Source organism: Lagenorhynchus albirostris, chromosome 11 (genome assembly GCF_949774975.1).
Source record: "Lagenorhynchus albirostris chromosome 11, mLagAlb1.1, whole genome shotgun sequence".
Taxonomy (NCBI): Eukaryota; Metazoa; Chordata; class Mammalia; order Artiodactyla; family Delphinidae; genus Lagenorhynchus; species Lagenorhynchus albirostris.
Genome location: NC_083105.1, coordinates 9,306,571 through 9,323,033, shown reverse-complemented (window position 1 = coordinate 9,323,033; position 16,463 = coordinate 9,306,571). Strand labels below are relative to the sequence as shown.

At 58.8% G+C, this 16,463-nt stretch overlaps 1 protein-coding gene across 1 annotated transcript in view; it reads left to right on the top strand.

Moving 5' to 3' along the window:
• Positions 1-10,594: 10,594 nt before the first annotated feature.
• CACNA1I (calcium voltage-gated channel subunit alpha1 I) overlaps positions 10,595-16,463 on the top strand; it is a 103,187-nt gene continuing 97,318 nt past the window's right edge. The window contains exon 1 of the mRNA XM_060167156.1: positions 10,595-10,827. Coding sequence (XP_060023139.1) covers positions 10,595-10,827 — 233 coding nt within the window. The remainder of the gene's footprint in view (positions 10,828-16,463) is intronic.

Genomic DNA, 16,463 nt, shown 5'->3' with positions numbered 1-16,463 from the left:
AGCCGTCGCCGTCAGTCTGTCTGTCGCCTCCACGCCTCCCCCCTCCAGCGTCCCGCGCCTGCAGCTTTCCCCGAAGACATTTGGTGTCAGTATAAGGACGGCTTTGCCTCGCACGCGACGCGGCTCGGTCTCGCCGCTGCCGCACGTCCCCGCACCGCCGGGCGCTCGGGCTCCTCCGCAGCCCCCGCCGCGCGCAGACCCCGCGCCTCGAGCCCGGGGCCGGAGGCGCGAGCCCAGCCGAGCCGGGCGAACCCCGCGCCCCGGCCCTGAGCCGCCGCCCGCGCGGCTCCCCTCGGGCACTTGCCGGCCGCTCGGTCCCCACAGCGCCCCCGCCCCCGCCCCCGGCCCCGGCCCCGGCCCCGGCCCCGGAGCGCCGCGCTCCCGCCCGCCCGCCCGCCCGCCCGCCCGCCGCCTGCCGCGCGCTCCAACTCCGGCTCGGTCCGCGGCTCGTCCGCGCTGCCGGCTTCTCGCCGCTCGCCGGAGCCGCGCGACACTCCAGCCAGCCCGCCGCCTCCTCCCGCCATGGCCCGGGCCCCTGGGCCCGCCGCCCACTGCCCGCCGCCCCTCGCGCCCCGGGGGCTCAGCTGATCCTGAATTGGCGGGGGGAAGCTGGCGGGGCTGCAGGTCCCCCTCGATTTCTGGCTTCGGGGGGCCGCGTCGCCCCTGCGGCTCTAACGTGGACGACCCCCCGCTGCCCGGCCAAGTCCATGCCAAGGTAGGTGGGGTGGGGGTGGGGATGGGGGGAAGGGGAAGCAAAGGAGGGCTCCGCTCCATGCCAGTTTCTTGGCGCGTCGGGTTCTTTCTTTATTGAGGCGTTTATTTATTTATTTCTGGGGACCGGTCCCCCACCCGCGCGTGCCCATCAGGCCGGCCCCCCACCCCGTACCTTCGGGGTAGGTGCCTTGGGAGGAAGGACGGGAAACTTTGACCGGTCCCTTCTCCAAGGCCACGAAAGTTCTCTCGGTGCCAATGCTGAAGCCGGCTGAGCCAGCGCTGCAGAAATTTATTCAACAAGTCAGGCTGCCGGCCGGGGGCTGTCAGTCCCGCTGCCCCTAAGCTGCTGCGGCTCTGCGGCCAGCGGGACTATAGCTGGTGCCAGTGTCCAGGGGGCTGAGCTGGGAGTGCTGGTGGAGGGAGAGCCGCAGCAGGGGATGGAATGGGGGAAATCCCAGGCAGCCTTTAACTTTCCTCGAGGCCCGGGTAGAGGGGAGAGCCGGCCCCCTCTCTGGTCAGCACCCAGGGGGTGCCCAATTCCTCGCTGTAGGAAGCCAGGAGGGGGGTTGGAGCTGGGACTCTAGGGGGTAAAAGGAATCCTCAGCAGGTCGGGGCTGGTTATATAATGAGTGTTCATGATGATCGGGTTTTAACTGTCTGCTGGGTGGTGTGTGTGTGGGATGCGGGGGGCAAGAGGCCTTGGCAGGGAGTGGGAGGGCCTCTGGGGGAGGTCATGATGCCTGGGGGAGGGGCTCTTGGATGGGCCCAGGCGGAGGCGTCAGTCAGCTGCTCTGCTTGTGTCTTTCTTTCCCTTTAGGGTCCTGGGGGCTCCTGAGCCATGGATGAGACTGGCATTTGGAGAGAACCCTGAGCCGTATTCTGGCCCTAGGAGTCTATGTTCTGGGCCCAGGTGTATGCATGTGTGCGTGTGTCCCTATTTGCGTGTGTGTGTGTGTGTGTGTGTGTGTGTGTGTGTGTGTGTATGAGAAAGAGAGGGAGGGAGAGAGAGGGAGAGGGAGGGAGGGAGGGAGATAGGAAGCTGGCTTGCGTCTGCCGTGCAGTGTGATGGGGTCTGACACGCCATGTGAGCAGCGTCCTAGGGGCTGGGGTGCTCAGGCTGGCCTGACCAGGGACCCAGTCTGTCCTTCTGTCTCTCGCCGCCTGTGGGATTTACCCAGCAGATGCTGGCACTGCCTAGGGCTAGGGTGCTGTGCAGATGGAGCTGTGGGTCCGTGGGCTAGGCCCCGCGGGAGAGGGTCTTGCTGAGGAGTTTGGGCCTGCTTCCCCACCGTCTCAATCCTCAGGCCCTGCCCGTGCTGTGAGGCCGCCTCTCGGATCAGTGTTTCCCCTCAGCCCCAAGGACTGGCTTTGGAAACTCTTGTCCACCCTTGAGGACAAACTTTCTGTTCAGCCTCCAGGACCCCGGCCTGGGATGGGGGGGGACTGGGCGGGGGAGTCTAGAGACCTCCCTGTCCCCTTTCCACCTCCACCATCCGTGCTGAGACCAGAGGGAGAGGACCCAGTAGGTGTCAGGGCAGGTGCACTGAGTGGGACGGATTCTGGGGCTGCAGTCTGGTGGGGAGGAAGAGGAAAAGGGAAGAGCACATCCTGGGGGGATTGCTGAGCTGGCTGGCACCAAACTCGCTCCCGCCCTCCCCAACACCGCCCCCCCCGCCCGCCCCCCCCCCCCCCCGGGGGCCTGGGTACCACACCAGGACCTCTGAGCTCCGTGCCTGGCTTCTCAGAGCTGCCCAGGCCTGCTTCTGGAGCACTGAGGAGGGCAGCTTGGGGGAGGGGCTACCTCTGCCCCTCCCCCCCACCCCCATTCCAGGCGCTTCTGAGAGGGCATCTTCTAGGCCCACCAGGGGGCACCAAGCAGCAGTTCCGTATCCCTGTGCCCTGACTCCCCTTGACCTTGGGTGGGGAGGTGGCTGCCAGAAGCCCTCCTCTCCCACTCGCCGTCGCTGGCTCCAGACAGCCTGACCCTCCTGAGCCCGCAGCCAAGCTGGGAGCAGCTTCAAGGACCGGAATGGCTGCAGCCTCCCTGTGGTCCTGGACCCAGACCCACATCCTGACCCCGTGGGGGGGTCGCCTCCGACTCTCCTGCCCTTGTCCCCCTCCACTGCCATCTCTGCCACCCTCACCCTATGCCCCGAGTGGGGCTCCCCAGGAAAGTCTGCTTCTGGGCACCGCTCTGTCCCACCCCCAGCAGCTTCTGAACATGGTCCAAGGTAGTAGCAGGCTCTTGAGGGGCTCCTTGAGTGGCGCCTGTCTCCCTCTCGGCTGCCTTGTTCTCTGGGCGCCCAGCCCCCAGCTCAGGGTGCTCAAAAACCATGTCTGGAAAGAGAGGCTGCTGGGCTGGGTTGGGGCTGCAGCGGGAGCAGCGCCCTCCTCCCCTCTCCCCCATCCTCTCTCCCCCTCTTCTGGCTCTCCCCCTCTTCTCTTCTGTCCTCCCTTCCCCTTGCTCCTTTCCGGCCCCTCCGCTCTCTCTCGTTCTTTGCTGCAGAATGTTTTCTTCCCTCACGTTCCCAGGATGTGCTCTTGCCTTGTGCCCTCAATCCTTATGCCCCCAGGAGTGCTACGGCTGGGCTGGGGGCTCAGAGACAGCCCAGGGAGCTGGGAGCATGGTCTGTGGGCCCATGCTCCATGCTCCGTGGTCTGTGCATCTCTGAATGTGTGAGTGTGTAGGTCTGGGAGTCTTTAGGTCCGTGGGTCTGTGGATCTATAGATCTGTGGGTATATGTTTCTGTGAACCTGTGGGTGTGTGGATTCATGGGTCTGTGGGCGTAGGTTCGTGGGTCTGTGGCTCCTGATATCCAGAAAGATGTGGGCTGAGTCTCTCCCCCTCGTGGCTGCCAGTCTAAGGAGGGAAGAAAACAAATCTGCTTTCCTGATTCCCTTCTCTCTCTTTCTCTTTTGTATTTGTTAAGCACCTACTATGTGCCAAGCTCTGTTCTGGTCCCTGGGGGACACAGCAGTGAACAGAAGGGAACAGACAAAGTCTTGGTGCTTCTGTGCCCCTGGGAGCGGCCTGGGGTATCGCCTGTGCCAGGTGCCGTGTGGGCACATGGCCATAGGGCCTGATTTCTTCTTGTGCTCTCAGAAAGGAGAACCAGGGCTGTGTTTGATGCATGTGGGGAGCATGCATGTGTGGAAGCACGAGGTATTTGGATACCCTTGGAGCAAGTGCTGGGAGCTTCTGGGGCTCCTTGTGCGGGAGAGGATGAGAGGGAAGTGGTTTCTCCAGGATGGAAGCCACAGTCTTTTGGGGCCAAGGTCAGCACAGGCCTGGCCCTGCCTTGCAGACCTTCTTCTTTCAACGTGGAGGCCCTCCCTCTACCAAATCCGCCTTTCCTGCACTCTGGCCTGGGCAGTCTCACTGATGATGCTATTTGAGAAGAGCCTCAGGGTTTTCCCTCTCCTCACCCCTGACCACCGGCCCTGATGAGCAGTCAGGGCTGTGTTTCACTCATCGTTGGTCCAGGGACTTAGGCCTCCACCCTGGATCACTCAGCTCTTGTCCTGGCTGGGAGACACATGAGCCAGTCCATGGTCACAGGCCTGGCCCCGAGGGGCAAGGCACTTAGCATCAGGGGAGCATCGGCTTCTCGTAAAATTGGGATAATAACTTGCACCTTAAGGGATTTTTGTGAGGCTTAGAAATGTCTCTGCAGTGCCTAGCATGGGGCCTGGTACAGGGAGGCCGTTTTTCTTTCATTAAGGTACTTTCTGAATCTCTTTTCCCATCTGCTGTCCCTTTTGTGAGGTAGAGAAAGAATCCTGTTCTGCATTTTATACAAGAGGAAATGAAGCTTGCTGAGACTATACGATGCAGAGAGGGTAGAGCTGGGACTCGAACCTGGGCCCTGAGGCTCCTGACCCAGTGCTCTTCCTGCTAGAATACTCTCCCTCCATCAGGGGCCATGTTCACCCTGATTTGTTCGCCGAAGTAAGACCCAAGGTCCTAATTACTGCAGAGCGAGTGAAAAATGATCAGAGTCACCTGCTGGGAAATTTTCAAACACACTGATCAAGATTCAGACACAGCCTCACTTGCTGGTACTTGTCACGAGGCGGAGGGCAAACAAACAAATGATGATGTCTAGTGACAGACACATGGACAGGTACTGGAGGAGGGGGAGGGGGCTGCAACCTTCTGTATACAGCCCGGCCTGGACAACCCTTTAACAGGGAACCTGGATTTGGACCTCCCAGATCCAAACCCCAGCTCTTTGACTAAGTAGCTCTTGACCTTGGGAAAATCCCTTAATCTCTCTGTGCCTCAGTTTCTTCACCTATAAATCGGAAAGGGCAAAAGTGCTTACTTCACTGGGTTGTAATGAGGTGCCTGGCACATAGTAAGTGCTCAACAAATAATGGGAGCCATCATGGGAGGGGCTGCTGATCCAATTCATTTAACACAGCAAAGCTGGGAGGGTGAGCTGTTGATTTTGGTGACAGAACCCTGGTGGCTGCAATATGTGGACAGGCTTAGCTGGCCAGACCAGAGCAAGTTTTGTGTCGGGTTCTGCACTTAGAGGCCAGATTTCAGCCATTCCTCTTTAGGCTAGAGGAGCCTTGACTTGGCCGCAGCTCCTCTGAAGAAGATCAGAGGGGACCAGTGGACCACATGCCCCATAGTTGCTTCAGTCTGACTGGGATGCCAGCTGGGCTCTGGGGCTCCCAGGCTGCATCAAGAGAGATCCATCCCTGTCCCTGCAGAATCAGGCAGGTGACCTGTCTGCTCTACTCTGGGTGACTTGGTGCAAACCTGTCCCAGTCCTTGCGGAGGTAAGAAGGCAAACTTGCACATGACTGGGGAGAGGCCCCAACGAGCAGATGATCTGGAAATTGCCACCCAAGGAGTGGATGAGGGAGCTGGTGGCAAGAGGCCTGGGGCAGATGAGGCTTGGGGGTGGGCGGGCTGTCGTCACGCATCTGCAGGGCTGTCATGCAGAAGAGGGAGCAGACAGAGGGTTCCAGGGGCTCTGAGACACCGGCTGGAAGATTCTGGGAGGCAGGTTTCCTGCAGCCTCATAGAGACTTTTCTCCAGGCCTCTAGATGCAGGCTCTGCATTGGTGTGTGTGGCGTGTGAGTGGGTGCTGTGGTGTGTGTCTGTGTGTCTGTGATAATGAGCGTGTGAGGTGTGTGAGTGCTTATCTATGTGAGTAAACGTGTGTGTGTGTGAGTGTGTGTCATTGTGAGTGTGTGTCATTGTGTGTGTCTGTGTGTGAGTTTGATCGTGTCTGTCTGTGAGTGTGATAGTAAGATGGATGTCTGTGTGACTGGGTGTCGTGTGAGTGTGTAATTGTATGTATGTCTCTGTGTGTGCTTGTGTGTGTGAAGGTGTGTGTGAGTGTGACTGTGTGATCTTTGTGCTGGTGATGATTAGGCCACTTCAGGGGTCCCAGTCTTTTCAGAGATTCCCTGTGTAAAGATCTGGAGCCCACAGGGTCTAAAACCAGACTCTGTGTTTCTGGGATGCCTACGTTCCAGGGTTCTGGAATTCTGTGGCTGACGGCGCTCACAAGCGTGAGGGACCATCACGGGCTCATTGTATGCTGGCCTAGTGGCTGGTGGCGTGGTCAGGTGCTGATGTGTTACCCCAGTTCATCCTCCCAGCGAGCCTGCCACGGGACAGCCGCCACCCTCATTTTATAGACAGGGTATCCGAGGTCCCTGCCAGGCTGAGCCATGTGCCAAGGTGGGCTGGTGTCAGAGCCGGGACTCTGACACAGGTCTCGGCTTCCAGTGCCTGTGCTCTGAAACATACACTATAGAGTGTCAGGTGACCGTAATTAATATCTTGGGCCGCTAAGGTCCTGGGTGATTCTAAGATATTCTGATTCTGAGATTCCTGGATTCTAGAATTCCCGGATTGAATGTGTAGCTTGTTCTTCGAGCTGTGACATTAGCTGATGTGTGGTTGTTGACAAAGGGATAAACAAGTTGCTTATTGCCTGTGTGCACCTGTGAACACACACACACGCACACACACGCACACGGCCTGGGGTGACCAGGCCAGGCCTCAGCAGACACAAGCCTTCCCCATACCACGCTCTAAAGGCTCTGGAAAGCTCTGGGAGGCAGATTTCCCCATAGACTTGGGAAGACTTGGAGGGGCTTTGCCCACACTGGGGGTCTTGGCTGGACCAGCAGCTATATCTGCACTGCCTGGTGACTTAAGTGGGAGGGAAGGACTGGTTTCAGGGCACCTTTCCTTGTCCCACAGTGGTGCCTGTGATGGTTCAGCGCTTGGGCTCAGGGGCTGCAGACCTGGACTGGGACCCTGACCCTGCCCTATACTAGTTGCATGGTCTCGGGCACTGCCGGACTTCCCTGGTCCCCAGTCTCCTCCATGAAGTAGGAATAAGCATGGTCTGTACGTCATGGGACTGTGTTGGGAATCGACATAAACAATGCGTAGAAAGCCCTCTGCCCATTGCCTGGTACAGGGTCAGACTCAGTCAGAGCCTCTGTGATGCTGTGATGACGGTGGCGGTGGTGGTGATGGTGGAGATGATGGTGACGGTGGTGATGGCGGTTCTGGTGGCGGTGACGGTGGTGATAGCAAAGAGAGGGCTGGGTGGCAGCCCCTGGGGATGGCACAGCTGGCCCCATACACGCTTGGACAGCCACCTTCATGGGTCCTAGAGAGCCTTTCCATCGAGGTTACGTCACCTCTTCACAGGGGCCTGCAGAGGGAGGCAGGAGAGGAAGGCTGAGGCTCCAGGAGGCCAGTGGGGTCAGGAGTGGGGGCGGGTGTTCTAGACACAGTGGGGTCCTGTCCCTGCTCGTGGAGGCCAGTCGAGTTACGACACCACTGCCTGCGGGGACCCCTGGGACCATCTAGAGGGAGGAGGCTCTGGCTGTGGAAGCAGCTGAGACTCTGGGCCCAGATGGGCCTGAGTTGGAATCCACCAATGCTGCCACCTAAGGCACGTCCTCTGCTCTCTCTGAGTCTCCATCTGCAGACAGGTTGGAGCCCAGGGGGCCCCAGTTGCCAAAGGCCCAAGAGCCTTCCGCTGTAGGCACATGGGCACTGGGGCCAGGAGCTGGGCTGCAGGCGTGGAGCAGAGGGAACTGGGACTGGGGAGCGGGCCCAAAGGCTGTCGCCTGGGCTGCTGCGAGGGAGCAGGTCAGCGGTAGAGGCTGGCTGGGCCCTGGGGAGCGGGTTGGAGGCTCCCCGCAGCGTGTGGGGAGAGGTGTGAGGGCAAAGGACAACACAGTGTGACAGCTTTAAACGGGGCCGAGCGAGGCAAAGAGCAAGATAGTACAACGTGGATGGAGCTTAGAGGGAGGAGAGGAAGCGGCTCTGTGTGGTCCCAGAGGCCACGGCAGCTCTTTCCACCTCTGTGGTTGCAGGAAGGACTTCGGCAGAGCTAGGTGCGGTGGCACGGGGGCCCAGGAGAGGCCAGGCTCTTCTGCCTGTAAAACATACCTCAAATCCACCGCCTTCCTTTCACCTCCACCAGCATCCCAGGCCAGCCCAGACCATCTCTCCGGTCTCCTTCCGACCGTCCTTGCTCCAGCCCTGCCCCTCCACCCTGTCTCCCTTCAGCCCACAGAGGGACGGCTTAAAAACAGAGACCAGAGCAAAGCACTCCCTGAGTAAAAACCCTTCTGTGGCTTCCTGTTGCGCTTGGACTAAAACCCGAGCTCCTTCCGTGGGCTCACAGTGGGCCCCGCCGAACTCTTCAGTTTCATCCCCCCGCTTGCCCCTTGCTCAGCCACACTGGTCTCGTTTCCGTTCCTTAAATGCACTGAACGTTCCAGCCTCCCAGCCGTTCCTGGTACCTGGAGGGCTCTTGCCCGAGACCACCCATGGCTGGTGACTGCTGATTCTTGTTTTTATCTTAAAAGTTCTTTCTTTAGAGAGGGCGAGGTGGGTTCTCCCCACTCCCATCTTTCTTCCTTGTTTATTTACTTCCCAGCACTTTTTATTAATTCACCAAATATTTATTGAGCACCTAGTACGTTCCAGGCACTGTTTCAGGCTCTGGGGGATACAGCAGTGAATGAAACAGACCACAGTCCCTGCTCTCTTACAGCCTCCTTTCAGGTCGGGAGACAGACACTGAATCATAAATACATAAATTATACGGCATGTTTGGTGGTGGTAAGAGCTATGGAAACCCAGAGAGAAAAATGAATTGACCCGTGTGCCTCTTTCCCTTGCTGGAGTGAAGGCTGAATGAGGGCTGGCGCCCAGTCTGGCTTCTCCCCCAGCCTAACCCCAGAGCCTTCACAGTGCCTGCACACAGTAGGTGCTCAGGAAATAATTGTTGGACAAATGAATGAATCGTCAGGGCCTGGGAGAACGGTGGATGGGAGATGGGGAGAGGGTGCTCCCGGCAGAGGGAGCTGTGCGAGCAGAGACCTGGCACAGCGGTGAGCAGACCTGCAGCCATTCGGGGAGGATGTTTCCCCTCCTGGTGGTTGACACGTGGAGGGCCGGGGTGCCTGGGAGCTTATGTAAGGCCCTTGGCTGTTTTTCTAGAACCAAGAGCAAAGCCCTGAGCTCAGGAGAAAACTCTGCCTGTCTGACCAGCCGGGCGAAGTGGCAGGAGGCACCAACTCCCGCCTGTTGCCCCCAGGAGCCAGAGAAATGTCCAAATGTATCAGCTCTGGGCGGCTCAGCTGACTGCCCAGCGGCTGCGGGCAGCAGCCGGGTGGGTGCCAGGGATCTCTTACTCTTAGTGCCCAGCCTGGCACTGCCAGGGTGCCAGGGCCCAGGAGACCCCAGTGGGTGAGGATTCAGGGATTGGTAACCTCTTGGGTGAGGTGCGGAGGGGCGAGCCCTGCCGTTGGCTGGCTGAGGAGTGGGCTAAGCAAGGCCACAGTCGGTCATCACTGAATCTGGTGAGCTGGTGCTGGGCTCCGGCCCCTAGACAAGCCGTAGTTCAGTGTGTAGCCTTGGCATGCCCCTCCCTTCTCAGTTTCTCCATCTGCTAAATGGGCCTAATAAGGCTTCTGGGGTTGTAGTGAGCATTAGACGAGGCCAGGATGTCAGAGTACCTCTGTGTTCAAGTCACGACCAGCCATGTGATTTGCAGGGCCCGGCGCAAAATGAGAATGTGGGACCCTCGGTCAATAAGTATTAAGGATTTCAAGCTGGTGACAGCCGGGCTTTAAACCAAGCACAGGGCCCTTCTGAGTGCTGCCTGGGTGGGTGCCCAGGTGACACACCCAGGCATCCAGCCCTGGTGGAGCTCTGTCTCTGCTGTCACCTGGCTGCGTGTCCATCCTGTCCCTTCTCTGAGCCTCAGCTTCTCCATCTGTAAAGCAGAGGTTGGCGTGTGAGGGCTCTGGGTTCTCAGCTTTGCGGGGCAGTGGGTGGGGGCGCCTCTGGGCTCAGCTGTAAGTCTCGTCTCAGATGTCACTTCCTCGGGGAAGTCTGCCCTGATTCCATCCTGGCTTGCCCAGGTACGCTGGTATCTGGTCCCACGGCACCTCAACCTCTGCTTTGTAACACACATCATCCTGGCAGTAATGTCTGTCTTTACAATCACTTTCACCTTTTTCCTGCAAGTTTTCTTTACTTTGATGATGCAATAAATACACAACTCTAGTCTCATTGAAAAAAACCAACCAACCAACCAACAGCTCCCAACAATATCACAAGTATACTCTAAGAATGTTTTGTTCTCCCCACTTTTCATCTCCCCAAACTGAGGCTCAGCAAGGTTGACAGACCTGCCCCAGGACCACCAGCTCTTTCCTATCCTCACGGCCAGAGTGAGGCCGAGGGGCCTGAGGCGGGGCTGTCTGAGCCGTGTCCCCCTGTAGGGGGAGGCGGGTCGCGGAATGGGTGCCGAGCTTGTCCCCCGCCAAGCGCCGTCTCTTTTTCTTCCGCAGGGCTCCCTGCTCAGTGCCGACATGGCCGAGAGCTCCCCACTGCCCTCCTCCCCTGCCGCAGCCCCGGCGGCTGAGCCAGGAGTCACGGAGCAGCCCGGGCCCCAGAGCCCCCCTCCCTCCCCTCCAGGCCCGGAGGAGCCCCTGGACGGAGTCGATGCAGACGTCCCTCGCCCAGATCTGGCGCCCGTTGCCTTCTTCTGCCTGCGACAGACCACCAGCCCCCGGAACTGGTGCATCAAGCTGGTGTGCAACCCATATCCTTTGTACGGCCTGGGTTCGTCTGGGTCCTGCCCGGGGCCCCGCTGTTCCCTCTGGTCAGGAGGCCTGAGGCTGCAGGGCTCTGGTGGTGGTGAGCCAACTCTCGTGCTGGGTCAGGGGACACCTCGCTCAGGCCGTGGAGCTCGGATGGGTGAGGACCTGGCGTCCTGCTGATGTGAATGTTCTGGAAGTTGCTGATGACCGTGGGGGTCAGTGCAGTGTCTCGCTGGCTCAGGAAGCCCTCAGGTGTGAACCTCAGGTCTGCGCCGGGACTGAGGAGGCAGAGTTTAGTCAGACCCTGGCCCGTGACCTGAGCCATTTGGTGGGTGGCGACTACAGGGGTTATGAGAGCCTGATGGGGAGCCCAGGGGCCTGGACCGGAGACAGTTGACCCCAGCACGCAGGGCGAGGCTCCACCCACCTTGCCTCCTACAGTTCTTCCTGCATCCACCTGCTGCCTCTCGTCTGCTCGGGTCACTCCTGCTCAAGACCCTTTCCTGTTTCCATTGCCCTGCAGGAGCAGAGCAAAGTCCTAACCAGCCCCCTAAGCACGGCCTCGCTTACCTCACTCTGCTTCCCGAGCTCTTCCAGGCCTCAGGGCCTTCTCACATGCTCTTCCTCTCGAAATGCTTTCCTTTCCTCTTCACCTGGCTAGGTCCTTTGTTGCATCCTTCAAATCACAGTTAAGTGCCACCTCCTCAGGGCAGCCCTCTGTGATTCCCCTTAGCCCCTCTGTTTTATTAGCCCTTCCGTTTTAGCCAGTATGTGATTCTGAATCTAACACTTGCCTCCTCCAGGGTGCTATCAGGTGACCAGGACACAGACCGAGCCTGTCTTGTTCATTGTGGGACCCCAGCACCCAGCACAGTGCCTGGCGCACCACGGGTGCTCCTGTAGCGTTCGCTGGGGGCGTGTTGGCAGTGTCCTCACTGGGTCTCCGGTAGTGAATGGAGCGGAGGCTTAATCATGGGGCACTCAGGCTGGGCTTTCGGGTCTTGGGGTTGTGGGGGGGGGAGGGGGATGTCATTGATCAGGTGCTGAGGGTTCCAGGATTCTTCCTTGGCCAGAAACCTCCCTCCCGCCCCTCGTCCTTGGGAGGGAGCTCAGGGAGGGGGCAGTAGTGATCCTCAATGCGAGCACGGTTGGCACTTTGGGTGTGACAGTGTTCTGTGGTCTGAGCTGTCTTGCACAGTACAGGACACTTGGTGTTCTGTCCTGGTCCCTAAATATTGGTAGGTAGTGGCCCTCAATCATTGTGACAACCAAAAATGACCCTTCGCATTTCCAGACGTTGCAGGATTCTGCTCCCCATCAAGAACCCGAAGGAGCATGGGTGGACGTGTAGGCATCGGGGTCAGGTCAGCGGGAATGGCTACCAGGACCAGCAGGCCTGGGAGGGGGCAGGGCAGTGTGGGAGGTCTGCCCCAGACAGACTGTCCTGAGCACAAGTGTCCCTGGAGCTGAGGGGCCCTGGCTCAGAGGTAGGCCCTGAGTCACCACCTGACTCCCTGGAGAGCCAGGAGGCTGCTGGGACCCTCCACCACCTGGTGAGCTGGGGTGGGAAAGGTCCGCTCACCCAAATGTCTGCACCACTCCCTGCCTGCCCGGCCTGGCCCTTAAGCATTGCACTGTCAGCAGGGTTTCAGCAGGGAGGAAACTGGGTCTGAAATGTCAAGGGGTCCATGGTGCTCTTTGTTTTTTTTTCCCGTGGTGCTGACTCATGGGTAGGTGGCGTGTGGAAAGCATTGGGCACCAGGGTGAGACAGACCCATGGGCTGGTTCTGCCTGTTGTTTGCTGTGTGACCATAAGCCAGTTTCTTAGCCTCACTGATCCCCAGTTTCTCCACCTGTCAAACGGCGGTGGTATTTACCCATTTCACAGGATTGCACTGCAGACCAAAGCAGTACGTAATGCGAAAATGGATCTTTGTAAACTCGAAAAACTGCCACACGTGTGGTTATCACTCTTATTACCTGTGCGCAAAAGGTGAACAGAGCCCTCACATACAGCTGAGTAAACACTGCTCGTGGTAGATTCAATAAGACATTGGGCATCAAGTCTTTAGGTAGAACATGATGCCTTCAGAGGACGTTGTTCCAGGGAAAATCAGATTCTATCTCTGTGATTTAGGAACATTTGTGCCAGTTACGCTGCTAGTACCCATGCCCTCATCCGTGCAGACATTGCTAATCGATAACAGCATCCTCCAGCAGGGCACCCGTGGCAGCATGACGAATCAGTTGGAAACCTATTTTCCACCCTAGATTAGACTTTGAGAGCCTTTCTTAGGCGTGTAACTGGCTGCATGTGGGAGAAGGGCCAGTGGTGGGCTGTACTCACTCTAGTTTCCCTTCCCCGAGCTTTAGTTTTCTCATCTCTAGAATGGGACGATTAAAGATGATTAGAGATGATTCCTGCAAAGCACCCAGCCATGTGTCCAGCACAGAGGAGGGCTCAGGGACGATAATAACAAGAGCTGGCGCTCACTGTGCTGAACGCTTTGCCTGAAGTATCACCTTTTAACCCTTATCACCACCTCAAGAGGTAGGTGCTGTCAGAGGCTCAGAGAGGCTGAGTAACTTTATTTATTTATTTATTTATTTAGGGCTGTGTAGGGTCTTCGTTTCTGTGCGAGGGCTTTCTCTAGTTGTGGCAAGCGGGGGCCACTCTTCATCGCGGTACGCGGGCCTCTCACTATCGCGGCCTCTCTTGTTGCGGAGCACAGGCTCCAGACGCGCAGGCTCAGTAGTTATGGCTCACAGGGCTAGCTGCTCCGCGGCATGTGGGATCCTCCCAGACCAGGGTTCGAACCCGTGTCCCCTGCATTAGCAGGCAGATTCTCAACCACTGCACCACCAGGGAAGCCCGAGGCTGAGTAACTTTTATCCAGGTTGTGCAGCCAGGATGTGGTAAAGCTGGCGTGAAATCCTCAATTTCTCTGGATTCTCAGGCTCAGCTTTTATCCAGGACACGGCTGCCCCCTGCGGAGCCTGGAGACGGGGTTCTCCCCACCCCACCGGAGCAGGGACGTTTCCTTTGCAGTCCCAGGTGGCCGGGCAAGGGTCTTCCTGGGTTCCAGTGTCTACCTTCGGGAGCCACCTCACTGTGCCCTGCCAGGGGCTGCCCCCTGGAGGAGTTCGCAGCCCCCTGCCTTCCGGCATGCTCCTGGCTGCTGTCTCCCCCGCGCCAGCCAGCGCTGAGTCAGCGCTTCTGCTGAGGCGCAAACCAGCCATGCACGGTGGAAGCCGGAGGGCTCTGAAGGCTGCCTCTCTGCTGGGCATGGGGAGGGCGCCAGCCTGGGCTGGGAGCAAGGAGCCGCCAGCTGCCAGTGACTTTGGATAAGTCACTTCCCCTCTCTTGCCCTCAGTCTCCCTGTCTGCAGGTTGGGGATACTTGGGCAGTGAAGTCAGGAGAGGCTGCCTGGGGTGCCCATTTCCCTGCCGCCTTTGTCAGGAAGCATCGCAGTGGTGTCTGTGGGGGCGGGGCTCCATGTTCCTTGTGGGTGGGCTCCATCGCTCTGTGCTTTCACGGCTGTGGTCCTGATTCTCATCTGCCGCTCTGTCCCACTTCTGTTTGCTTCTGGTCCCCTGCCGGGGGACCCTCTTCTGCTAGGATGGGGTCTGTGGGTGCTCTTGCTTTGAAGTCCACCTGGCTGAGACCCCCGCCTTGCAGACCCTCTGACCTGGGTCATCACTGGGCAGGAAGAGGGCAGGGCCCAGGGTCTCATCATAGCCCTGCGGTGCCAAGCCTTGTGCTGTTCATTGTGAGGGTTCAGTGTGTTGGTTCTGGGGGTGAAAGGGATCTTGTTCATCCAGCCTTCACTCACGCATTCATGAACTCGGTCAACAAGCCTTTACTGAGTGTGTGCCGTGTACCAGGCACGTGCAGAGGACAGCTGTGGCCATTTGGGGCAGGAGAGGGTCACTCTGGCTCCCTTGGAGAGACGTCAGCCAGGAGACCATCATTGGAGGGGACCTGTGGGATGGTGACAAGGGATGACGGTGGCCCAGGGTGCTGGTGGGGCCTGGAGAGCGGGGTCCGAGTGGAGGTGTGGCTGCTTTGGGGTTGGTGTTGGAAGGAGAGGACTTTGAGGTGACCGCCGGGACTGTGGCTTGGTTCAGTGTGAATGATGACCTGCTCCTGGCTCCTTGGCCGAGAGGCCTTTGTCTTTGCTGACCCTCTGTTTGCTCATCTGTGAAATGGGAGCCTCTGTGACACCCCCCCGCCCCCCCCCACCAGTTGGGAATGTCAGGGGGTCCACTGAGAATTCCAGGGCAAGCATTGACCGACCGGGCAAACTGTTAAGTGCAGAGTGACAGCTCTGTGCACACTGGAGCTGATGATGGAGCATTCACAGTTAGGGTGGCTTGGGTGCCCTGGCTCAGGACAAGCGTCCTGAAGGCTGGCGGGGACCTGGGCCCTGCGTCTTTGACGATGGTCTGAGAAGTTTGTGGGCTGGGCCGCCAGGGAGAGCGGTGTTGGCGGGGGTGGGAATGTGTGGGCTCCTGCAGGGTTGAGGTGGGGAGAGGGCATGATGGCTGGGGAGTGAGAGGGGGGAAAACCTGCAAAGCCCTAACCATGGGAAGAGAAACGGGCCAGTCACCAGCAGGAAGTCCCCTCTCCCATCGCCCTGCTCCCCTGCCCTGGTCATTTAGTCCATCCCCCTGCCTCTGGCGGGCTGCCTCTCAGTCCTGCTGCACCAGACGGGGCCTTGGGGCTCCTGATAAGGACCTTTAGGGCCTCTGAGGGCTCTTGACTATCAGGAAGTCCTCCTTAATCTAACCGCCACCCCTCCTGTCCTGAGCCCTTTCCTGGTATCTGGGCCCTTGGGAAATCTGGCCTTGCGTTCCTCCACCTCTTCCTGTCTAAGCAGGCGGCTCTGGGGATCTCACCCCTCCTGCCCCACTGACAGCTGGCGTCACCCTCCCTTTTCTTCCCTGCACAGTGGAAAGAGCACCCAACCGGGAGCCTAAAGCTCGGCAACCTCGGGTGAGAGCCTCTCCCCTGGACCCCCTCTCTCCTCCCCACTCGCCTTCACCGTCAGGGGGTCCTGGGGCTCCCAGCATGGAAGCGGTTTGTCATTTGTCAGGTACTGTTTCCTCCCTCCCCGCCTGCCTGCTTCCATTTGTTTGCTTATTCATTCCTCACTCAAAAACCTTCAGCAGCTCCCTGTCACCCCCAGAATAGTTTCACTTAGCTTGGATTCAGGGCCTTCCATGATCCACCTGGTTGGCCTCCAGCTGCCTTTCTGCTATTTCCCTTCACGCACTCTGCTCTGAAGCCCAAACAAGCTGCTGGTGTTTCCTGACACCCCTGCTTCCCTGACTTTGCTTCTGCTGAGTCTGCCCCCACAATGCCCTCTCCCCCATCTCCATGGTGCCAAATCCTGCCAGCCCCACCAGCCCCAGCTTCCTGGTCGCCACCTACAGGAAGTTTTCCTGGATCTCAGCTTTTTCCTCTCTAGGCTCCCTTAGCCTTTTATCAGTCCTTCCCTATCTTAGTTTCTTCCTGCCTCAGGGAATTGTTTGTTGCTGGCCTTGTCTCCTCCTCCAGGCGTGAGGCCCCAGAGGGATGGACCTGTGGCTCTCACTTTACTCTGTGCCTCCAATGCCCAGGCCTGGCACAGATGGG